General features: G+C 41.1%; 2 protein-coding genes across 6 annotated transcripts in view; one reads left to right on the plus strand and one right to left on the minus strand.

Moving 5' to 3' along the window:
* PSPC1 (paraspeckle component 1) overlaps nt 1-16,159 on the plus strand; it is a 79,653-nt gene extending 63,494 nt beyond the window's left edge. For both annotated transcript variants that reach the window (XR_015138219.1, XR_015138221.1), the window contains 4 exons: nt 13,248-13,343; nt 13,968-14,075; nt 15,147-15,279; nt 15,677-16,159. The gene's annotated coding sequence lies outside the window, so the exon portion shown is untranslated. The remainder of the gene's footprint in view (nt 1-13,247; nt 13,344-13,967; nt 14,076-15,146; nt 15,280-15,676) is intronic.
* The window catches only part of MPHOSPH8 (M-phase phosphoprotein 8), a 48,246-nt gene continuing 37,796 nt past the window's right edge, over nt 15,187-25,636 (minus strand). For 2 of the 4 annotated variants that reach the window (XM_086329889.1, XM_086329888.1), the window contains exons 8-14: nt 25,477-25,617; nt 24,767-24,853; nt 23,261-23,415; nt 21,450-21,604; nt 19,794-19,921; nt 18,893-18,976; nt 15,187-18,557 (exon numbers count right to left, since the gene is read on the minus strand). In XM_086329889.1, the coding sequence (XP_086186015.1) occupies nt 18,516-18,557; nt 18,893-18,976; nt 19,794-19,921; nt 21,450-21,604; nt 23,261-23,415; nt 24,767-24,853; nt 25,477-25,617 (792 nt within the window). In that variant the 3' untranslated portion in view covers nt 15,187-18,515. The remainder of the gene's footprint in view (nt 18,558-18,892; nt 18,977-19,793; nt 19,922-21,449; nt 21,605-23,260; nt 23,416-24,766; nt 24,854-25,476; nt 25,618-25,636) is intronic. The other 2 variants (XM_086329891.1, XM_086329890.1) reach the window with 1 other exon arrangement.

A 25,636-nucleotide genomic window follows, 5' to 3' on the forward strand; every position in this document is an offset into this window, starting at 1 on the left:
CCTTGCACACTGAGCCCTGAGATGGCACCTGTTTCCCTGGGTCTCTGAGGAGGACCCTTTCCCCACAGAACTAGACCACTTCTTCTCATTACTGTCACCTCGTCAGTGTGTGGTGCTTGTTTGTCTGTTGTACCTGCCTTTTACTTATCTTTTATCAATGTTCCCAGTATCATGGCACAGTTGGTACTTCTATTTCTTGAACTGGTCTGAGGAGATACCCAAGAGGAAATGGCATAGACTTGAGAGTTTGCAGCTCATGTGTGTGGATGAGCCTCCCAGGTTGCTTATTCATTAAGTAGACAGTTTTTAAGCAGCTTTTGTCTCAGCCTGTGTGTAAATGTAAATAATGAAGAAAATAGACTTGGTCTCTCCCTGCTGTGAGCTTGGAGTCTGGTGAATGGTGAGGGAAACGCGGTGAGAACTGGCAAGTTCTTAGCTGTCATCACAGTGGGGAGTTAGAGCAAGAAGAGGAGGCAGAACATTGAGCAAAGCCGCATGTGTAACAGAATTTGGGAGACTATATGCCCTTACATACATCTATAGAAATATGTCTAAAAAGAATGAGGAACTAGGAAAGAAGGGAGAATGTAAAGGGAGTGATTTGGGACGGACAGGGGAGCCTGGGGAGGCGAGGTTGCTGGTATCAGTTCTAACTTAAAAAGGCTCTCACTGCAGTTTTGTAAGTGCCTGAGCTCTGTGCAGTGGAGGTTGGTGCCGGAGGAGCCCCAGGCATACATGAGAAAGGGCAGCAGGTTGCCATTGTCCTCTGCAGGGGAGTCTGGTGTTCTCTAATTGAGTGTCAATCAAAGGCTGCTGGTTTTTGAAGGTTCCGGTCTTGTTTTCCTGGCATTGGTATGACCTGGAGAGAAGGGGACAAGTGGGCCAGAACAGCTCTCAGGGAGCGTGATCGTCATGTGTACTCCAGCGGACACGGATGGTGATGGTGATAATTCCTTCAGTGACTGAACTGTCAGGTGGCTCCGTGGTTATGGTTTCCAGGAGAAATAGTTCAGTAATGCTCTGTTTTGAAGGGAATAGTTGTTCTTCTCAGGCTTTGTTTAGTAAGTTGGGTATTGTATCAAAAAAGATTGAGATATTAGTTTGTGCAAATATTGGGAGGAGAAAAAGCATGTAATACGTAATTTGAAGAATTTTCTCTCTTTTGGTCTTTTGTGTTGTTAATTCCTGTTATTCAAGGGTGAGTCATTATTCCATACCCTGATTAAGGCTGCTGGCTCCCTTTCACTGCACCCTGTTTTCCCTTGTTTGCTTCCATTATTGTGGTCTTTTGGTTAACATTTATTACTGTTCAGTTGGATGGCTTCTGGGGATTTTTAAAATTACTTACAGTCATTGTTTGCTTTTCTGGGTTCCCTTTGAGATGGTGTTTTGAAATGTTTATAGATTATATAGTAAACTTAACTGTATAGTGATAATACTTAGTCCCTGCATTTTGGCTTCTGTAAGTCTTCTGACTAGGTGCTTTACGGTGAAGACAAATTTAATGTGGGCAGAGTATGAAGAGTGGGTGGGGTGCCACCACCTGGGAACCTGCAAGCAGCAGTTTTCTGTTTTGAGATTTCTTTGCTCCTGACGTCAGAGCTGCTGAAAAGTTAGGAGATAAATGCAGTTGGAGAGGATCAAAAATTTTTTCTAGTTTACAATATAGTGCCATTTCAGGTAAAAATCAGCATGTTACAGTTGTGTGTATATTGTCCTAACTTCTAATGAAGGTCAAATATAATCAAGTTGAGTTAGAGGTTTAATTTTTTTATATATATAGCAAATATGTAGTATTTGAAATACAAATATGTTTTAATACATTTATTTGAATTATGGTTCAATTTCCTGCCTTTATACTTACTAGTGTAGAAAGAGAATTGTTTTTTAAGACCAATTAATTAGGTGTTTGGACTATTTCAATTTTTCATAAAATGTTCCCAGTGCCCTTTATCTTGAACATTTCCTCAGTTTCCCTTGCTTCTCATCGCTGTCTTTACGTGGCGCCTTCTGGAGGCTGGCCTTGTCTGCGCCCACCCGAGCTGTCAACAGCTGCAGCGGCCCTGGGCCCCTTGACGCTCCAGGGCTCTGCTGGATCCATGTGTTCCTCTTGGCATGTGCTCGGCAAGATCAGCATTAAGTGAACCTTGGACAGTTCATCGTGACTGTTAACTACAATTCTCTTCCAGTTTGTCCTTTACTAGTTCTTTTCTTCTGGACAGTGTGTGAGCGCACATACACTTACCATGGGTGCTAGTGCCACAGTGAATTTTGCTTTTTTTTTCTTTAAATGAATTTTATCACATCATGATGTAGGTATTAAAAATGCTAATTTAATGTAGACATTTTATTGCTGTCATGATACTTGGATATATGCTACTACTACATTTTTCAATAAAATGATTTTTTAAAAATCGTATAGGGCTCACAAATGAAATGTAAGGGATCACATTATTGTTAGATGTGGATAAAGCCTAGGTATTCACTAGAAGTGGCTGGTGATTCTGAATCATTGGTTCCAAAGAAGGTCTATTAGCTCCATACCAAAAGGGTTTGCTTCATTTAAGGTCAAGGAGCCAGTGTTGGGCGGACACAAGGTGTTCATGTTTTTGAGCAACTTCAACTCTTGCGGTTCAAGTACAGCACAGGAACTAAAGTGCAGTGCAGGGACGGCTGGTGAACACCAGCAGGGTTGAGATTGGTCATATCTGCATGAATTGGGAAGCAGAAGGGAGAATTCAAGAGAGCATGTGTGAATACACAGTAAGTCTTGGAGTGTTGTTATCAGGAAAGAGTGTACCTTGTGCTGGGCTTATTAGAGTGTGTGTTCATGTGAAATAATCACCTGCTGTGTGCACAGTTCAGTGGCAGTGCTGGGGACACTTGGCAGCTTGGTACAGTACACATGAAACCTGTTCAGAATTGTTACAGGGAGTTTGGAGAAGAGAAATGGAAATAAGATAAACTAGTTGGGAAGGATATGCATACTATGAATGAGCAGGGAATGTTTTTGTTCAGGGCAGAAGGGTTAGAGGACCCTTCAGAACATAAGGGGAGAGTTACTTCATGAGTGTGTCCAAGGTTTGGGGAGGTAGAGATGTCCTAGTATTGTCTCCAGGGTGAGTTGCATCTTGTTTCGGGAGCAGGTGGTATCAAAGAGGACTCTGTATGAACAAAGCTGTGTGAAGTGAGAAGTTAGCCAAAGTGAGAATGGAAAACTAGTCAGCTCTTACTCCATAATAACCACAAGGAATGTATTGGCAAGAGAGTAAGTCCTGAGATTTGTATCTCAAGGTTACCTGGATTGTGGAAGGACAACTTTGGTTAAACTCAGACTGCCGGCCAGACAGCTTGTTGAGATCAGGAAAAGGATTGGAGAGTAAAAGTAGGCATCAAACCAAGATATAGCATTGAATTACAGAATGATCAGAAGGTGGTGGTTAATTGAATGTTGGGGAGGTTATGTGGAAGAAAGGCAAGATTGACTGGTTTTGAACCCCAAGTCCGATATACCATTTTGGTGCCACCAACTTACAGGAACAGAGCAGTGAGGTCAGGATGGAGCTCTTCACGTTCTTGTGACATCTAGAAAGGGTGCTGAGTATGGAAAATCATTCAGCTTAGGAAATGATCTTGGCTTGAGAATTTTGACAGTCATCAACAGTGAGCACCAATTGATAAAGTGTGAAGCAGATAGTTGACCAGTGCACATGTATATAGTTTAGGGGCTGATACACCCTTCACACATCTCTGTGGATGTTTAGGTTTTGAACTTGAAGGCTTTGGTGAACTGAGTCTTATACTGGAATACAGCTAAACCTTTAAGGCTCCATAGAATACTGCCATTGTATTCATTAGAAATGCACACTTAAATAACTTACTTAATTCATACTTGGTTAATGGCCAGCATTAGACAGTGTGGAAACCAGAGGTGGAATAAGCCCTGTTTAGTGCAGGCTGTGTATTGTAGCAGCATTCAAGTCCTTGGAGACCTGGAAATTCTTTGTCACACCATTGTGTATTAGAAAGCATTAACATCTCATAAGGAGAAGGCAATGGCACCCCACTCCAGTACTCTTGCCAGGAAAATCCCATGGATGGAGGAGCCTGGTAGGCTGTAGTCCATGGGGTTGCACAGAGTCGGACACGACTGAGTGACTCCGCTTTGACTTTTCACTTTCATGCATTGGAGAAGGAAATGGCAACCCACTCCAGTGTTCTAGCCTGGAGAATCCCAGGGACGGGGGAGCCTGGTGGGCTGCCATCTATGGGGTTGCACAGAGTCAGACACGACTGAATCAACTTAGCAGCAGCGACATCTCATAAAAATCAAGAGGCCTTCAAATACTATTGATGCATAAACTAATTCAGTATATTGTGAGTTTTTGAATAATATGTATCTAATACACAAACACGGAGATCCAGATTGGTGCACAGTGAAACTTTCTTGCTACTGTCTACACATCACCCAGTTTCTCTGTCCAGGAGCAGCCATGGTCACAATTTCTTGTGCATCCATCTGGAAGGTTTTGTGCATTCACAGGCATGTTTGTTTACATTCTAAATACATATGCAAGCAACTACACACTCCTATTAATCATCTCACAATATTCTATTTTCAGTGTTCTAAATGATCCCTCACTCTTCTTATACTTATTGGTAGGTCATAGGTGTGTGTACCAGATCTTTTGGGGATAGTGTTTCATTGATTCTTTTTTTTTTCCCCGTTATATGCTTTGTAGCATGTTGTTGGGTACACAGAATAGAGACTGTGTGTGACTATGTCTGTAGGACATAGAGTACTAGGCCATAGGGTATGTGTGGTTTTGGGGTCTTCTTTCTTTTCTTTTGATTGTGCTGGGTCTTTGTTGCTATGTGGACTTTTTTTCTCTAGTTGTGGTGCTTGGTCTCCTCATTGCGGTGGCTTTTCTTGTTGAAGAGTATGGGCTCTAGGGCATGGGCTTCAGTAGAGAACATAGGCTCAGTAGTTGTGGCACAGGGACTTAGTTGCTTTGTGGCATGTGGTATCTTCCGAGATCAGGGAATGAACCCATGTTTCCTGCATTGGCAGGCAGATTGTTTACCACTGAGCCACCAGGGAAGCCCAGGTATGTGTGTTTTTAATGTTTTTTTTTCAGATGCTGCCTGTCCTTATTGTGGACAGTGGCAACTTAACGTTACCCCCAGCAGTCCTTAGCTGAGGGCATAAACTCAGTAAATGTCATATGTTGATAGGAAATAATGGCATCTTTGCAGGTGATGGTAAAAGTCTTGGAAGAGAAATTATATGATTGAACTGGGGAGAGCTAATGGGTCAGTGTATTAACAGTGGTGTGCTTGACTTGAAGTTCACTTCTTAAATAGCATGAGTAGGAAGAACTGGGAATTCTTTATTCTAGAAGAATCCTCCCTCTCTTTGCTGTTGTTAAAATTTCACTTTGAATTTAAAATCTGATATTACTTGGAAATACTGGAGGGGGAGATATACTTCATTTATAAGCCAAAAAGGGTGGAGTCCCTAAGCTATATTTTAAGTTTTGTGTAAAATTAATAAAATGTTTAGAAACGCTTATGTTCATTCCCAAAGGATTGCAGTTTGTTATTCAATGAATTATTATATAAATTTAACATTGTATAACAACGTGAAATGACTTTTTTAATTAAAAATTTTCTGTCTCTTAAGGTAGTAATAATTACATGTATGTTGTATACCCAAGGACTGAGTAGTTTGCTCTTTGAAACATTGGAATGTCCTTGGTCACAGGTCACTTTCCCAGTATCTACTGTCATATGAGTGTTCTCTCCATGGTGTTTGTTCCCTTATGCGTGGTGGTTATTAGTGCAGGTGAGCAATGTTCTTGAACATGTGGTGTGGCCTTGCTGGTGCTGGGGCTGCAGCTGGGATCCACATCACTGGGGGTGGTGGGAGGGGGCGGGTTGTCCACTTAGCCAGGACAGCCCCGGAGGTTTTCCTGAGGAGAGGTGGCAGCTCTTGAGCTGATATGAATGACAGGAGGAGGGGGCTTGGGAGGTTAGAGGTTGAAGGTGAGCCCTGTTCAAGCTGAGGGGTACCATTTATAGCAAGGAAGGGACTGTGGCTGGAATTGAGTGAACCGAGGGTTCTTACCCCTCTTTCCTCCCATTTTTGTCTGACTGAAGCCCTCAACCGTCCCATTCAGTGAAATTTTAGCACCACAGATAGCTGTTTGTGTATTGTATTTGTGCTTTATACATAAAATTTAAAATTTTTGCTGACCAACTAATTTTCTCCCTCTTGGGAGCAGTTCTGGCCTATTGAGAACACAAGTCTAGAGCCACGTATGTGGAGGCCACGAGACTCTTACTTGAAATGAGAAGCCAGAGAAAAGGCTTGGGCCGGGCCGGGCAGTGATGTGACCTGGTTTGTGCTAACAAAGGTCCAAAGCTATGGTTTTTCCAGTACTGATGTATGGATGTGAGAGTCGAACTATAAAGAAAGCTGAGTGCTGAAGAATTGATGCTTTTGAACTGTGGTATTGAATGAAGAATACTCTTGAGAGTTCCCAAGCAAGGGGATCCAACCAGTCCATCCTAAAGGAGATCAGTCCTGAATATTCATTGGAAGGACTGATGCTGAAACTGAAACTCCAATACTTTGGCCACCTGATGTGAAGAACTGACTCACTGGAAAAGACCTTGATGCTGGGAAAGATTAAAGGTGAGAGGAGAAGGGGACAACGGGATGAGATGGTTGGATGGCATCACCGACTCAATGGACATGAGTTTGAGTAAGCTCCAGGAGTTGGTGATGGACAGATAAGCCTGGCATGCTGCTGTCCATGGGGTCGCAAAGAGTTGGACATGTCTGAGCAACTGAACTGACCTGACCTGAAAGGCTTGTAGCAGCTGATGAAGGACTTGACTGAAGGAGAGCCCAGGATGCAAGCAACAGGCAGACCAATGACAAGTAAAGAGAAGGGAAGGGGAGCTGGGCTTGGTCCACATAGGCTTTCGATGACTCAGATGCAGTGGGCTCAGCTTTGATGGTCATCAAAGGTGTCTACTGTTGAGGGGAGCTCATCTTTGGGCCTCAGTGAGGTTTAGCCAGGAAACGACAGAGAGTGTGGAGTCTGATTTTCATCCTTGAAGCCATTTAAATTTTCTATTTTTCAGTCACTTGGATGTAGCTAGATGATCCCACACACACAAATTGAGAATGTTCAAAACTCCAGATTTGTTTCAACTTTTTGTTTTGTCTCAGCAGGAACGTGCCCCTATATCTTGTGCCTTTTGTTCCAGACTTTTCTGGGATGGGAAAAGGGGGGATCTGTTTAAAAGCCTGCCTTCTCTTTTGTTGTTTTACCGCAGTAGCAGTGTTCATGCATTAGTACGTGTACAGTTTAAGTTGAATACTGTTTGGAGTAAAGTGGTTCTGGAGCAGTTTATGGAGGGACACTGGTATGAGTTGAGGCTCTTACGGGGTTCTTGCTGCCCTGCCCACCTCACTTTGTGAAATCAGTTAGCAGGCAACTTTCTAGGCTCTCACTGGAGTTCTTGGAAGTCACAGTGAGATATTTTTAATATGTCTTTATAAGTCCTCATGGTGACCAAAAAGGGGAAATACGATAGCATATATAGTCTAAAAAGGTACTCAAGGGAGTGCCGAAGTGCCCACACATTTCTGTAGTTCCTGTGGTGCTTTGTGAAGGGTTGTGGAGTCGTTGGCCAAGTGGTGGGACATCAAGCAGCCCTCCTAGCATTTGCTGAGGTGAGCATGTTGCATGTTCAGATGTTGTGGAGACATAAAAAGTTTGAGAAATGAGATTTATGATGGATGATTTTATGTTTAAAAAAAAAAAAAGCCTTGTTTTAATGTTTTCTAGTCATCTAGTTTGCAGAGTGTGAATTTCTCAAACTCCCCAATAATCAAAAAAATTTTGTGCTTTTAAAAAATGTGACACAGGATTTTTAAAAATCTCTCCCATTTTTAGACTTTTCAGCCCCCCCTTCTTTTTTTCTTCTGAAGAAATGGTTGGAATCTTGTGCAGTGCTTATGAACAGAGCATTAAGACATTTAACCACCTCAGTGTATTGAGTTGGCCAAAAAGTTCATTTAGATTTTTTTCTGTAAGCTATTATGGAGAACCCAAACAGACGTTTTTTTCGCCTGCCGAATTTTCAGGGAAATACTGTTTGGGACACACTAATTCAGCAGTTCCCATGAGAGGGGCTTGGTAGGTGGCACCCAGAGTGAAAGAGTGTCTCTGAGATGGTGACCCTCCAGCCACCTCACTAAGGTTGCTCAGCACCTATTTCCACCTTGTATTTAAGTAGATGATCAACTCACAACAGTGCACATTAAACTTGTTTGATGTTTTGGGGTTGCAAGAGAGTCGGACACAACTGAGCAACTAAAGAACGACGTCTCCTAAGTACAGCATTGTGATATTATTCACTGCATATGAATGCGTAATGGGTTCTGCAAGAAATGCTTTTCCTAGTTTGTTCATTTACATGGTATCTTCAATGTTAAATGCTGTGTTTAAGTGGTTTGAAGTATATGTTGAAATAACTGTTGACTGTCATTTGATAGTTCATTCTATTTCCTTTTCATTATATGTGAACATGGTTAATTTGTGAAGTAACTACTGTGGGATTCTTTGTGACAGTAATGTATTTGGAATATTGAATTTTTAAAGAAAACAGTGGAGGCTGAACAAGTAATGTCATCTTGAGCAAAAAACACAGTTTATTGTTGCTGTAGCTGAACTTGCTTTTAAAACTTAACCTGAGTATACGACCACAGAGGCTGGTTTTCTTTGGCTTTTTTGGGGAGGGCACTTGAGAAATACTATCACAACCTGATAATGCTGCTGGGCTTTTTCCCTTTAAAATTTCATTTTTTTGCTGTGCTGAGTCTTCCTTGCTGCATGTGTTTTTTTTTAGTTCCAAAGAGCAGGGGCTGTCCTCCAGTTGGAGTGCATGGGCTTCTCTGTGGAGCACAGGCTCTGGCGTGCATAGGCTACAGTAGTTGCAGCTTGTGAGCTCCGGTGTGTGGTACAGGGGCTTAGCTGCCCTGAGGCATGTGGGTTTTCCCAGACCAGGGGTTGAACCGGTGTCCTCTACATTGGCTGGCAGATTCTTAACTACAGGACCATCAGTAAAGTCCCTGGATTTTTTTTTTTTTTTCACTTTTGTTTTGAAGAGTTTTGGTTTCTTTGTTTTGGGTTTTTTTTTTTTTTTTTTTTTAACTTAAAATGCCTTGTAGGAATTTGGAAACATAATTAAGTTTGACAATTTTCAGTGGTGTTTTTCAATTCCAAGGTCTTTCTTTCTCTCATGACAATCGATTTTGCACATATGGCAGACACATACAAATCTGGGCTCTTCATAAAACTGCTATGAATGTTCTTCTGCAAATTAGTTACACATTTCATTTTTCATGGGGAAAATACCTAAGGGTGGAGTTGCTGAGTGTTGCGTATGAAACAGCCAAGCAGTTTTCCAGAGTTGCTTGGCCTTGCAGCCCGAGCAGTGATGATGCCTACAGCTCTGTATCCATGCCAGCATCAGTCCTGTTGGTATTCACTGTTGAGATGCAGGCACATTATGTTTCCCTAGTAACTTCTCGTGTTGATTATCTTTTCAGATAGTTTTGGCCATTAAGGTACCTTTTTAGTGAAGCACATTTGCCTTTCTTTTACCATACTTTTAACTGCTGTTTACAACTAGGTTGTGTAAGTTTCATTACTAGTTGATATAAAACTCACTGATCTGTGTATATAACCTATGAGATAATTATATATGTATATTTTAAGTACAGATAGCTTTTAGAATTCTGAAAAGCCAGATGATGTTGGGAATCCAAAATTGAATGTTTTTATTACATATTTTTGTATAATGCCAGCTGAAAGATGAAACTTATTAGTTGAAAAAATCTTACGGTGTGATATCTTCTGTCATGATAACATGGGTGGAAGATCCATGAACCTGATAGAAAGTCAAAGCCTTAGAGTTTTTAAGTTTTATTGCAGATTTTCAATCCAGAAGTCATGAAAATTAGAGTCATGTTGAAAAAATGTCTACCTTCTGATGAATTCAGTCAATTTAAGGTGTATTTTCTTGTATCATGTGTTCATCAATTGAAATTGTATTACATCAAAAAGCAGGAAGAACTTGTAAATATATATATTGTTATGTTTTTAACAGATTTACTGCTTTTACGTTTTCTTGGAAAATAATGACTTCTGAATTTTTGGTATACTGTTCTCTTAATCACAAACTATTTCTCTATAATCTCTGAAGACATATTCTTTGTTGCTTAAAGAGAATGTATTAGGTAACAGAATGAGATTACTTCAGTAAAGAGTACAGTACATATTTTGCCTGTTGTAAATTGCCTTTGGTTTATTGTTTTTGTGGCCATTATTGTGGTGTCTTTGCCATCAAGGCCGAGGATCATGTTTGGTTCTGCATAAGATCACAGAGGGTGACAATCATGAGGATGTCCCCTTCTCCATAACTACGAACTTCAGAATTTCTCAGAAGGCATTTGCGAGCTTGCTAATAAAGAATGTGATTCCTTTATGGTTCAATACCACAGGAGTCTGCTCCAGAGGAGAACATTACCTTTGGGGGTGATTTCTGGCAAGGTATTATTTTTCACCATGAGCCATTATTAAAATCCTGTTTATTCAGTTTTTACAATTCATGTGTTGTAATTGGAAGAGCTTTGTAGAGTATTCCTCAACCTCCATACTTGTTGAATTATGTAGTATTTATCTTCCATAGTAATTTCTTGCAATGTACTATTATTTATATGTAATTTATATAATAGACTATGTAATAATGATTGACTTGTATTAACTCAGCGGAAAATGAGAATGTGAGTACTCAATCTCATTGGTACATAGTTGACTGTTAAGAATATGCCTTCTGTATTTTTAATGTTTGTTTCTTTGAGAAAAGTCATCAGAAAAGTGCATGTGGTATCAGCCATTCACATTTCTGACTATGTGAAAAAAATCTTACGGTGTGGTTGGAGTCATTTTTGTTTTCACTGTTACCAGCCATTTCAGATGTACTGGAATGGAATGTAAAATCAAACATTAATTCTCACACAGCTTTTTTTTTTTTAAAGTAACTCTGCCTATGACTTAAAAAAATATGTATTTATGGGTGCTTTGTGCTGGCAAGTGGGGGCTAGTCTTCGTTGCAGTACTCGGACTTCTCATCATGGTGGCTTCGCTCTTGAAGCACGTGGGCTCAGTATTTGTGGTACGAGAGCTTAGGTGCTCTGTAGCATATGGAATATTCCCAGACCAGGGATCAAACCTGTGTGCCTTGCATTTGCAGGCAGATTCCTATGCACTGTGAAGACCTTACAAAGTTCTGACTGAGCCTTTTATCCTAAAATTAAAAACGGACCACGTTTGTCACATAGTTTTTGTATAGTTACAGCTTCAGGTTTTAGTTAAAGACTTTTCCTAGGGAATTCTCTCGCAGTCCAGTGGTTAGGACTTGGCAGTTTCACTGACGGTCCTGGGTTTGTTGTTTGGTTGGGGAACTAATTTCCCACAAGCCTTGTGGCACTGTGAAAAAAATTATTTTTATTTAAATACAATTTTTGGTTGATCTTCACATTTTGAATATTCCTCAGGATCAGAACATATTAAAAGTATATCAAACTTCTACATCTCCTCAGATTCCTAACTCTAAATTATGAGCATCACTGAATGGATGTGGGTAGCAGGACACCTGTGTGTGTCTTACTGGTATTGGTTACAACCCAGTGCAGAGTAAATCTGGCCACATTTGGTATGAGACTACGTCATTATTTTAGTTTTTGTTTTTTTGTCTGTGCTGGGTCTTCGATGGTGTGTAGGCTTTCTCTAGTTGTGGAGAGTGGGGGCTATTCTCTGGTTGCAGAGTACCAGCTCTAAGGTGGGTGGGCTTCAGTAGTTGTGGCACACACAGGCTTAGTTGCCTCAGGACATGTGGGACTTCCAGACCAGGAATCGAACCTGTGTCCTGTGCATTGGCAGTGGATTCTTAACCACTGTACCACCAAGGAATCCCAGAGACTACTTTAAACAACTCTAGTGATTGTTTTTTAATATTGAATTAAAGGATTAAGGTAAACCACCCTTTTTAAGACTGCCAACTAGCAGTTTCTAAATTCTGGAGAGTACCTTTTTAGTTTTCAGTGTAGTTAGTGCTTTGCAAAATTTGTGGGTTCACTGAAGATAATTAAAATCTTTAGTAGTCCTGGTGTCATTGTGTCTGTAAGAGTTAAGTAATGCGGGTGTCCATTTTATTTCCATTTTTCTTCTCATCCTTGATTTTACCAAAGGTTAATATATATAGGTAATAGTTATAAAACTAACGTAGAATGCTAGTTGCAGATGGAAATAATATAAAACATAATTTTTGTTGATTTATGGCATGCTTTGCTTGAAAATATATTTAAGGTTCTTAAACTGGGACTATGGAGTTGGCTGTGAGCCTGTTGCACACCCAGGATTTTCACATAATTTTTGCATGCTTTTTGCAGGGAGGGTGATACTTCATCCAATTCTCAGGTAATTTGAGACCTAAACGGGTTTGAAAAGTACCAGTTGAGGATAGTTACTTCTGGTATATTTGGGTCACTAGTAGTAGTGAGCCTAAAACTAGTTATTTACTTCTCAATTATAATTGTGTACTACGGCACTAGTATTTCAGGGATGCTATTAAGACACACTTCATACGGATGAGGTAACAATAAACACAAACTGTACCCCAGCAGAAAACCTGGAGTGCATGCTGTCTTGGTAGGTAAGAAGTCATCTGATGGAGCACAGCAGGTTTTGTGTGCCCTACCTTGGAACAAGCCGAATAACATTTTGTAGATAGGATAGGAATCGGGATCCTATGTAGGATTTTGTATTACAAGCATCACAGGGCTGTGATGAGGGACCAGCAGTCCAGACAAGAGGACCTATCTATGGAAGATGAAAACAGGACACTTTACCATCTAGGATTGAAGTGTTTTCTCTGCTGCTGAAACACAAAATTGAGCAGAATTTTAAGTCAGTTGATGTTCTTTGACGAAACAAAGAAACAATCTTGACTGAATGGACATAATCAGATGAGGTACAGATTTAAATGGCGTCTTGGTGGAACTTAATTACTGTCGTGGACTGTGGGAAATGAGATAATACATGGTTTTTAATTGATCATTTAAACTTGTTTTTAAATGGCTAAATCGGATTTTATTGTAATCCTAGGAGAAAAGGAAACATGGATGAAGCTACCTGAAATTTGGCTTCCTGTGTGAGCCCAAAGTTGAGAGCTGAGGAAAACCTGCCAGAGTTTCCTTTCAGGTCAGCCAGCACCTGCAGTCACCACTGCTTTCATCTTCCCGATGCCAGGATTTGCTGAATGACTTGGTCCATGTGTTAGCATTAGTACAACAGTTTATGGGCGAGTTGAAACCTGTGCTTCTCTGTCTTTGTATGTGATTCAGAGGGTTGCTGCTCTTTTCTTTGTGGAAGATTTGAGGTTATTTTTAGCTCCAATTTCCCCCACTGGTAGTAATATACTGATTAGTCTTTAGGCGAGACTGGACAGGGAATAGAAATGCAATAAACAGGGTCCTATTTATGCAGAAAAAAGTTCCTCCTGTTTTCTAGTCATTCTCAGCCTAAAATTTTAGTCTTGTGTCCCTTAGGAAAGCGTATAATCGTAAAAATGACTCAACATCGTAAACTCAGATTCAACCTGGGACATGAACTCCGTTTTTTCCCTTGCTGCTTTCCACCTTTTAAAGAGGATTTTAGAAACAGATTTTCGAATATTTTTAAAAATTATAAAGTTCTTTAGAGTCATTATGATGACAACCGTCATGAATGGTATATTGTCATCCTAATAGATCCCAAAAGTATTAAGGATATTTTTTCCCTCACCCACACCCCTAATCTGGTGATTTTAATCTGTTCTTGTTACAGTGGTCTTGGGGAGCAGGAACCTCAGCCTTTCTTGATTATCGCTTGTGAGATGAGACTGATGACATCAGAGCACTGGCTTAATAGGGTCCCAGGGGATCTGCATCCACAGTGAGTGAGCAGCACTGACTGGGGCCACACTTTTGGGAAATGTCACCTTTTCAAAGCATCTGAGGTCTCATGGACACACAATATGACAGCTGTTTATCCAGCCCTGGAATTACATTGGGTTGTTGTTCTTGAAGCTCCGAGTCAGAATCATTATCACCTGGAAACTTCCTGGAAATGCCAATTCCCAGCTCTACACATTGTCTACTGAACAGGATCTTGCAGGGGGTGGGGGGTGGTGTGTGGTGGGATCCAGCAGTTTAAAAAAATTTTGAACACACCACATGGCTTATTGGGATTTCAGGTCACTGACCAAGGCATGGTAGTGAAGGCACTGATTCTTAAGCTCTAGACCAAGGAGCTCTACCCTGCTGCCCCCTTTAAAAATTATGTTTTACTTTTAAAAACCCTTTTTTTACTGATCAATTATAATTGCCCTTTGAAAATAGGTTTACAGAGAATTACTTTATACTCTGGGCATTTTGTTGGCATTAAATTTTCAAAGTGTTTTAGTACGTAGGTTCCTTACTTAAGTTAAAAAAAATACAGGTAAGAAAAAAACCCGTATGTACATAGGCCAACTGTGCTATGATGCTGAAGATATGGTTTTATATGGCCAATCTACTGCTTTTCATTCCAGACTTTAGTTTCTGGTCAGTGAAAAGAAACTTCATTCAAGGAAAACAGTAACTTTGACAGTTAAATAAAATGGAAGATGTATATTTAATTCTAGAAGAAGGAAGAAGTGTCTTATTCTTCTGTCAGAAATCATACAACAGACTGCTGGGCCCCACTCTGCTGGGCCCCACTCTGTGACTTAAAGGCCCAAGAATTTTCCTTTCTTAACAAGGTGGTGCTGCTCTGGGCTAGGGACCTGGTTTTCCAAACTCTTAAGGTACTTTTAATCTCTGTATACGAGTTCACAACAAAATACTAGTTTTATAGGTCAAATATATGACTTCAGGTGTTGAATTCTATCCCAGCAAATTATTTGTAACAGAAACCTTATTTTTTCTTTAGAAAATATATACTATTACTATTTTTTAACAATGAATTTACTTTTTTTCCCCCCAGGTGAAATCATTCTGTGGGAGAAATTCATGACAAGGAGAAATGAGCCAGAAGAATTTTGTTTTATTTTTCAATTTATTACCACTCCATTATAAACAACCTGTGGATAGATGAGCAGTCATGACACTTTATCCAGGTTTGTTTTCCTCAATTGTATACCTTCCCCTGGCACACTGACTGACTACCACAGACCCAGCCCCTACCCCCTGGAACTAGAAATTGTTGTAGGTTTAAAAAAAAAGAAAAAAATACCCCAAGTAACCTACAATTTTGGGTTAGTCCCTAAGACAAAGGAACTACTTATAAGAAATTTTTCTTTGTTCAAGTGAGAAGAATCATGTTTTTACTGACATGTATCTTGGCCCAAGGGAAGGAAGTAGTGAGACATGAATCAAGACAGACTGTGGTAGAGCTTCTGCAAGTCAGCTTCTTCCACAAAATGATGGCAGACAGGAGGGTGGTTCTTGGGGAGCTCAGGGTGAGTGTGTCTTGACTAGATTGTGGACCTCACTGTTGTTATTACCATTTTCCAGCCCACGAGTAAAGCTCTTTTGTACCAGTTGGAAGAAGTCAGGCCTGGAAACGCCAGGTTTGCCTGGAAAAGAGCTTCATCGCCTGCAGGTTGGCAGAGGGAAGTGGTGTAGACGCCCTCAGTGTCCTGAGCTTACCTAGCAATGTTTTTCAGAATAACTTAAAAGGGTTTGTACTGTATTATGCTGTGAAACAGATTTTACTGCATTCATGAAATTTTTCTAAATTCTCAAAGACTTTATGTATTTGTCCATGTGGGATCTTAATTCCCTGATTGGGAATTGAACCTGCACCCACTGCATTGGAAGCATGGAGTCTTAACCATTGGACTGCCAGGCAAGTCCCAAAATTTTCTGAATTCTTATTTTGTAAATCATGTTTTGTTATTCCCTAACCCTAACCCTAAAACACACTAAAGTCTGTCAACTTTCTGTATGCTAAAGTCTTACTACTAAATAAACTAGCAAATTTTCATATGACTTAAATCTGGAAGTGTAACAGTTCCAAGTAGAATTTTAAAAGTAGCACTTGAGCTTCAAATTTAAACTTCCTGACATTCCACTTAAGGAGTTAAGATGAGAATGTCTAGCAAAGGCAGTAACTCCCCATCCAGCCATACTTAATACCTATTTATTGGTAGGTATATTAGGTACTTTTCTTTGGTGCTGGTACCCTAAACAAGGATGTATAATGTGCTTTCTGTTGGAGTCACATTCATGAGAGTTGCCCAGTTCTCTGATGAGTTAAACTGACAACCCAATTTTGCATTATGTTCTTACCTCAGTATATACACTACTAAGTTGCTTCAGTCATGTCTGACTCTGTGTGACTCCAGAGATGGTAGCCCACCAGGCTCCCCCGTCCCTGGGATTCTCCAGGCAAGAACACTGGAGTGGGTTGCCATTTCCTTCTCCCAGTATATACACTGGAAAGTAGTAATTGCTGAGGAGTCAAGGTTTTTAGAGTTAAGAGAAAACTGAAGTAGAAAAATGTGTACTAATGGCTCTTCAGTGAATCTGGATAATGAGCAATGCAATCCCATTATAGTTGAGATCTCCTGTGGCCCTAAGCTCAGTTGTAGTTATGGGGCTTGAGATGGCTTTGGTTTCTACTCAATAGTAGTAGCAGCAAATCTGCAAACCTTTGATAAGGTACTGCTTGAGAATTGGGTTTTTCAGAGCAATCATTATATACACATATGGAAATATTAACTGAAGGATCTGATCTAATCAGCTGCCTTGTCAGTTGGCAGTTGAGAGGTTCAAGACCTCATCATCCTTAAGCCACAAGGGTCAGAATTTCCCCACCCAAGAGCACATCTGCTTAGGTTCACCTACTATAGAGAGAAGTGAGTTTAGATGAAAACAACTATATTAACCTGCATGGCTCTACAAGTGGTTATATTCCCAGTGCTCTTGTAAAGGTGTGCTCTTATGATAACAGGAATGTTCTTTAAAAACTCACTTCTCTTACAATCCTGGACAAAGTGCACTGCTGCTGACACAGATCTCGCAGCTGTGAAGTCAGATACAGAGGAGTACAGGATCCAATACAGTTGAAAAGTCTAACGCAGGTATTACTATTGCTAAACCAGACATTCCAGACATTTCACATCACCTTTTTGCTGAAGTCCTGAGACTTGAGATAGAAAACAGACAAACATTGTATTTTATTGAGGACACTATAGGAAAAGTCAGTTTAACCCTGAAATGTCTATACAGTGTATGTGGTTTGCTGTAAGTATCCACAAGTTCTGCCTGCGTCTAGGGCAGAAAAAAGTTCCCCTAAAGCACACCAGGAACCCTCTACATAGAATTAACATTAACACCTAGCATTTACTTTGTTTTAGGTACTGTTAGTCCAGAGATGATTAAAAGTAAAAGGTGCGACTCAAACGGGTTAAATGCAGGTACAACATCATTTCATGTAAAGGACTAGAGCATCTTGGATCTTGGTATCTGACAGGGTTCTGGAACCCAGACATTTCTGAAAATTTTTCATTAAAATTTAACTCAATTATAAAACCAATCGAACTTAATGATTTTATACATTTCAATAATCCAGACATCTTGGTTTATTAGTTTGCCAAATGTTTCTTGAAAGAATGGAAGCATTAGCCCCGTGGGAAATCACTTGACTGGAGGCACAGTGTGGCTGGCCTTCCTAGCGTTCAGAATAACAGACCATCTGATGACTTGGGTTCAAGAACAAGGATACAGTTCACATGTAATATCACTTTTTATGCCTCATGTAATGTCCCAGTTTGTTTTTTCTGCTATATCTCAGATTCTGGTTTATTTTCTTTGCAAACAATAAAGGATAACTGCACATATACAAAGCTGTCACTTACTCAGGATTGATGTCAACAGCTTGTTGGAAAGGTCAAACCTTCAACCTTCCTCGTGTTTTTTTAAGATTCGTCCTACTTTGAGGGCTGCAAACTCATACCTTATCTTAGTGCCTGGATAACTTAATGTAACATTCCTGCTGGGGTTTTTTAACACAAAAATTCACTAGGGCTAGTAAAAAAAATTTCAAGTTAAAAAAAAAAAGTTTTAATTTTCTTAAATAATCCTCATATGTACCATTCCACATTGTGGAAAAACATAGTCTGGACACAACACTGAGACTCAGAACACTTGCACAAATACTTACAGCTGTGTTTTATGTTAGACCCACTGTGTCCCATCTCAACAGACTGTAACAGATGACTGGCCTTCAATGCAAGAGGCTTACAGAAGAAACTTTAAATTTGGAAATATTAGCTGTGCCAGAATTCCAAACTGCTTCAAAGAGTATTTAGAAATAGGTCTTAAGAGAAACTCTTCCAATTCTTTCTGGTCACTGTAGCTGTACTCTGTATGCACCTATTAGCAACTTAACCTGTTGAAAGGAAAAAAAAAAACCAGGATATATTTCTAGTTTTCCTTAGTTAGAAGAGAGGGGGAAAAAACCCTGTCTCTTTGGCAGGACTCTCAAATTGGTTATCGGTGTAGTGGATAGATTACCATTATTTTAATTAAAGATCCAAGTACTTGAATTTTTAGGTTACTCCCTTATTCAGTCTAGCTAGTGATCATACACGTGGACAATTAGGTATCACAGTATAGAACATCCCCTACGGCTGTGTTCCATGGACATCAAGAGGGTTGAGCCCATCTCAGATCCAGGCAGGAACACCCGAGCAGTGACAATAGATGCAAGGAAAGGATTCTCACCTTAGCAGAAGGTGCTTCTGTCAGCCTTATGAACATTTTATTGAGGCCTGCCACAGGGCTGAATGAGTAAACAAAATGACTGTCCTGGGGAAGAGAGCAAATGAAAGATGAGCATTTTTGTAGACAGCCATCTCTATCTAGTAACAGCCGGACTCCAGACATCTTTAGACTCTAATGACACAGAAGAAAATACATTTTGTTTGTGTTTCTTTATAAGGCAACATGCTGTGATTACTTTTCCCTTGACTTAGATACCTTCATCTGGAAAAGCAATATAGAGATAAATCCTTCATTAATATGTATCCAGACATATATATATAACATGAGTATTAAAAATCTTCATAACCAGTTAATTTTAATTCAGCCTAAGGACAGACTTTTGTATATGGCAAGTGAAAGTGAAGTCGCTCAGTCGTGTCCAACTCTTTGCAACCCCATGGACTGTACCCACCAGGCTCCTCCATCCATGGGATTTTCTAGGTAAGAGTACTGGAGTGGGTTGCCATTTCCTTCTCCAGGGGATCTTCCTGACCAGGGATTGAACCCGGGTCTCCTGCATTCTGGGCAGCTTTACTGTCGGAGCCACCAGGGAACATCTTCAAGGGCATTTTTAATTTAAAAAAATTAGAGTAAAATGGTCACTATATAACAGCACAGTGTTTGCACTGGGATTTTTTGAAACATCAACAGCATGCTTTTCTTTTTGAATTTTAAGTGAACATTTGTAATTATAATGCATTTAAAGGCATATTTAAAATTAGTTTCTAGACCGAGAATTTTAAAACAGTGATTATTGGGTTATTGCCATTTCCAAAAACTGCGATTAATAGAAGAATTTATAGGTTATCCCTGCTTTTGATTAGAAGAATGTACTCATCAGTAATGAACTACAGAGACTTACCAGAAAAACAGGAAGTTGAAATTTATCATTTAAAACAACAGCTTGTACACTACATGGTCCACAGAGGCGAGCAATGACCTCTTTACCCAGAAAGTTTGCATGGAAGATAAACAGCAGGACGCCAGAGCCTGAATCGAGGAGATGTAAATACAGATTTTAATTTCCATCCAAAGATGGCACCTCGCAGAGCTTGAGGACATCATGAGAGCTTAAGTGCACAGGCCATCCACAGGGGAATCCTATTAGAAAACGTGTTCATGAAGGTCATGTTTATGTTCCTGCCAACCTGAGACTGGGATCCAGGAGCAGAGTGGTCCTTAACCGTAGTCTGACAAGACACATACTTGATCCAAACAAAGGGTATGACCAAGGTACTCTAGTCAATTTGCTGGCATTTGTTTCATGGTTATCAATATAAATTGTTTTCCTTCAATTTTAAGAGCTACATACCCCTCAAGATACCAAGGTCAATGTCTGTCAAACTTGAGTACTTTTAAAGGTGTTGGCTGAAAGTCCTGGTCTGGGTGGGACTTTGAGAGCAGACTGAGAAGACCATATGCCAAGTCTCAAGAGTCAGGATAGCTGGCTGTCTTGGTAAGATTTCAGATGAGTAGAAAACATTGTTAGTGGTTGCAGACATTGTGCATGTGCAGAAAAAGCCACATGTAACCCAGGGCTGTCCAGCTGCACCAGAGCACTGGTGTGGGTGCCCAGCAAATGGTCCACTTGGACAGTCAAATCCACAGCTGACTAACAACTAAGATGTTAGGAATGACTGGCTTTGATTGGTAGAGCTGTAGCTTAAGTTTCCATTAACAAATATTTAAACAAAACATTTCAAACCAGTTGATCTTAAAGGAAATCAACCCTGAGTGTGTACTGGAAGGACTGATGCTGAAGCCTAAATTGTTTGGCCACCAGATGTGAAGAGCAGACTCACTGGAAAAGAACCCTGATGCTGGGAAAGACTGAAGGCAGGAGGAGAAGGGGGCAGCAGAGGATGAGATGGTATCACTGACTCCATGGACTTGAGTTTGAGCAAACTCTGGGAGACAGAGGAGGACAGAGTGTGGCATGCTGCAGTCCATGGGGTTGCAGAGTTGGGACACGACTGAGCAACTGAACAAGAACAAACAAAACAAAAGCCAGAACCCAACCCAATTCCCACCTTTCAGGCCAAGAAAGTGCTGTCTCCATTCCATATATTCGGCACCCGTGTCCTAGAGGCGGCCATGGTCTCACCTGCCAAGTAGCTGTTAAGCATAAACTCATAGGAGGCAGGACTGAAATTCTCATCTCTTACTACTCAACTTTACAATGGGGCAACACATTTTCTTTATTCTTGATCTCTTCTAAAGGGCAAGACTCAATAATAAAACTCAAGAAAAATATTGATTCTGGACTTAAACCATGTTGAAAGCTAGATTCAGTAAATTTTAATAAAAAGTATTATTAAACTTATTAAACTTCTAAAACAAATGTAAAGACTGCTGTGTAGACTTCTCAGGGTCAGCTACAATGGTATCGGCTGCATTTTGTTCTTACCTATTTTATATAATTAGTATACATGATGGAGTTTGTTAAGGTTTTCTTCAAAGAAAAGGTTATTAATGTTTAAAATGTCACATTTCAAAGTGGGAGAAAAACAAGGCTTACCTTCTGGTATAGTCTGTGGGGGTCTGTAATTGAAATCCATTGAGAAATCTGGCCCCTCACAGAGGCGATGGCACGCTATTGGGAAGACTGGTTCCAGTAGTGCAAGACGTGCTTCAAAGTAATCCTTGATAGTTTCTTCAGCTACTCTCGAAAGTCTAATAAAAAAACAGAGTAAACGCTGTTCATGTAAGAATCTTGAGGCACAAAACAGTAGGACTAGTGAAGCCTCCCCAGAGCCATCTTGAAAAACTCCTGCCCCTTGCTCTTTGTTCTGAGCACTCCTGTGTGCTCAGCACACACCGGTCTGTCTTAGATGTCCTCTCACGCCCCACCCCCTGAGTCTCTTGCGTTGTGCCAGGCACACAGTTGGAGTTGAACACACACTCGTCAAGTGAGTGTATGAATGATCAAGGAGAATCAGAAATAAGAATTCTGCTAGAAAATAAAGCCAAGAATTGTCACACAAAGTCTTGTTATAGTACTTGGTTTAGAAAGCAGTCAAATAAAATGATTGGTGCTAATTCAGAAAAGTATTTTGAGACTATCCTGCAGGTAAAGTGTAACTGATCTGACCCGAACCCCCCCTGCCACCTTCCAAAAGATGCTCTGCTTTAAGGAGCATAAAATCTCCAAAACCATTTACTCACAGATGTGAAACAAAGCCCAGCAATGCCCGGACCCCCCCTCAGCTGTGGGCAAAGCAGGCAGGCTAGTCTCTCTACTTGGTGGCCACCTATAACCAATACCTGGCTGCTGAGGCTCTCAGGGATGGCAGCCCAGGTTGCTAGAAACACCCCCTTTTGCCTTTTTTTTTGTCTCTTGTCTGAAATTTGCTTATATCTGGAATGAGAATAACCATCTTTCAGGTGTGAAGATCCAAGTCCTATCTTACCCTTGGTGGGTGGGGAGGAGAGGGGCTCTGCTACCTGACAGAAAGCACCTTACCTACAATAGTACTGCTCCTGAAGCACCTGTTACATGTGAGCAAGAGAAGTAATAAAAAACTACTAGATTACTTTTATGGACTTCCAATAACATCTGATGATTTTGAATTCATTTGAAAAGGCAGGAACTTGAATAACTAAATTGTGATAATTTCCAGACAATGTAATAACCATTCAGCACTAAAACAAGTTTATCAGGCTGCGTAAAGATGGGGAGACATGAATGCTTATCACAAAGATGCAAACCTGGAAAAGGGCAAATAGTGTATGAGTCCAACTAGCAGTAAAAACATCAGTGGTCTCCAGGGTTTGGGCAAGTTGAACAGATGGGGAAGCACAGAGGATGTTTAGGGTGGTGAGTTGAGTGTGTGACAGGGCGATGGTGGGTACACGTCATCACACATTCGCCCGAAAACAGGATCTGTGACACCAAGGGGAACCTCGGGGGGCTCTAGGTCAGGGGGATGTGTGGGTCAGCCATGATGGTGGGTCCATTGACTGTAACAGCCTCACTGCCAGGGTAGGACAATGCATGTGGGAAATCGCTACTTTCTTTTCAACTTCGCTCAGAATCTAAAAACTGCTCTCAAAAATTATATCTCTTAGAAACAATGAAGTTTAAATGGCTTTAAGAAAATGTTTGGAAGCCAAGTTAAGAGTGTAATTAATATTTTAAGATGATACTCCTAGATAGAACAGCGTTAAGTTTGAAGGTTTCTAAGTCCTCAATAACTTGCAGACTTTGTACACCACTTTTAAAATTCATCTTCTTAGACCAGAAACCCATTGTGACTTGTACTTACCTTTTTCTGAGCTGTTACATACATACTGTCCATTACATCCAGGGCACACTCCTCCCACACTTACGTCTCTAAGTGGCTCTTCAGCAGGTCATACACCAGCACGTTGTTGCACTGCTTTGCAAAATGCAGAGCACTGTTCTGGTGCTTTGACAGAATATTGCAGTCAGCTCCACATTCAATGACCAGCCGGACAATGTCTGAGTTTCCTCTTTTACAAGCCTGTGTCAGGAGTAAAGGAGTAAAAATTACTCAGCTGTGATCAGTGTCTGTTTCTCTCTGAGCTGAGAGTTCTCCATGGAGAAGGATCCCTGGGGCTGGAAACTGGCTTGGAAATAGAAGTCCTGTGGTCCTCCTGCGACTGTCCCTCCCTCCTGCTTCTCTGCCATTTCCCTCCCAATTTGAGTTTAGCCTGCCTCTCTCCTGAGCTTAAGATTCACATGTTAAACACCTGAGCATTTACAATATGTATAAAAATCCTACCACAAGTCTGCAAACCAATCCATGCCACCCACTGTAATGGGGGATATTACACAGCAGCATCAAAGTCCAGCCTCTATTCGGATTAAGTCTTTCTCGAGGTTAAACTTTTTGAAGGCTCCCAGCTGCTATTTGAATGAACTCCTACTTCCTTGGCACAGATGTAGACAGTTTTGTGCACCCCTCACTCCACACACACCCTTTATGCTCCTATTTAAATATCTGTTGTTTAGAATGTGCCTGGTGATTTCTCAATAAGTTTTAAATTCATGCTTTCAGCTGCCACTTATGCTCTAAACATACTTCAATAGGAACACATAAAGGATAACTAAAATTCAAGAGGGTGCCTGAACAAAATAAAGTTTTCTATGAACCAAAAATGAAACAGAAACACCAGCAGTGAACAAGTTTTAACCCCCTAGTGTGGAAGAAGAATGGCAGAGTCCAGCACAGCCTTAGGGTCCGGCCCACGGTGAACGAGGGGTCTGACCATCTGCCTGACTCAGGAAAGAAGGTTAGAAGAGGAACCGCAGCCACCAGCCCCTGGTGAGCTCTCCCTTCATGGAGGAGGCGGGAGCCACAGCCTCCACAACAGGGTCACAACCTGGTGGGTGGACAGCACCTCAGGCCAGAAAACCTGGAGCTGTGGGTGGGAGTGGGGAGCTTCTCCAAGCTTCCACAATCCACACACAGGTGAGGAAACCTGAGGCCAAGGAGATGAAGTCACCAATGTGAAGTAACGAATCCCCGTCCATCTGCTCCATGCCCAGGTCTCTGCAGGGCACACCCTGTCCCCTTCCACTGACACGGTTTATCCCAGCCAACCTAGGTCTTCAGGATGCAGCTGAGCCAGCTGCCAGCTTCCCTCCAAGGCTCAGCTTGAATCCACAAAGCTTGGCCACCAGGTTACAGAGCCCACAGCTCCCTGTGCTTCCTCTTGTCACACTCAGTAACTCCGTCTTTCTGGGACTGTTTCTGTCACTCAGCTGCAACCCCTTCAAGTCCACAGACTGTCTTGTCCCCGTTGATCACCAGTCCCAGTACAGTGGCAGTGGGAGGTCCTGTGGGAACATGTTCCCAGGGAGGCATTTACCTTCATTAGCGCCGTCTCACCATTGTTCTGCTGGACGTTTACAAAAGCTCCTGCTTCCAAAAGAATAGCCACAGTAGTTAAAAAGTTCTGTTAAAAAAAAAAAAAAAAAAAGGATTTAATCCCCTCAAATTCTTTACAAGATATTTCAAGATGTTTTGAAATTTCTAGCCATTAGCAAAAGTACTCAGATTCTATCTCCTGCAGGTTGGTGAATACCACAGACCACCACTTTCGCTCCTCCCTCCCGCCCCCGCCCTCCAGGGTCCCAGGAAGACCCTGCATGGAGCGGCCCCTCCCACTGGCACCCTGCACAGCCACACACTGTCTGCCAGCAACTTCAACCTCAAGTTTAACCACTGATTTCAAGATAAAGAACCTCTTCATCTCAGTCCTTTAATAAGATAACATGGGAATATTTTAATTAAATTATTAACCAAAGCAATACTTTAGATTGGAAAAGATTTTTTAAAAATCTAAGAATTAAATCAATATTAATACCTTAATCAGAAGTTCTTTTTCAATACAAATCACCTCCAGCTAGATACACGATATTTGGAAGTTTCAAAGTACAACTGTCAATAAAAACACTGATTTATGACAAGTCATAGATGAACTGAACTAAGTTATGTGACTGTGTGACTAGCACACTGCCCCACAGACACAGATTCTGTCTCCAAGACTGTGAAAGAACAGCATGCTGCAGGGCCCACCTTCTCGGCGGCGTGGATGAGTGCTGTAGTCCCATTCTTCTGCCGACCATTCACCTTCGCCCCCTTCCTGAGGAGCAGCCTCAGCAGGTCGTCCTGCCCTCCTGCAGCCGCGAGCATCAGCAGTGTCATCCCGCTCGAATCCTGTGTTGGTTTTGTTACA

The sequence above is a fragment of the Bos grunniens genome, chromosome 12 (assembly GCF_055505025.1).
Source record: "Bos grunniens cultivar Pamir isolate PY7600 chromosome 12, Bosgru_T2T1.0, whole genome shotgun sequence".
NCBI lineage: Eukaryota > Metazoa > Chordata > Mammalia > Artiodactyla > Bovidae > Bos > Bos grunniens.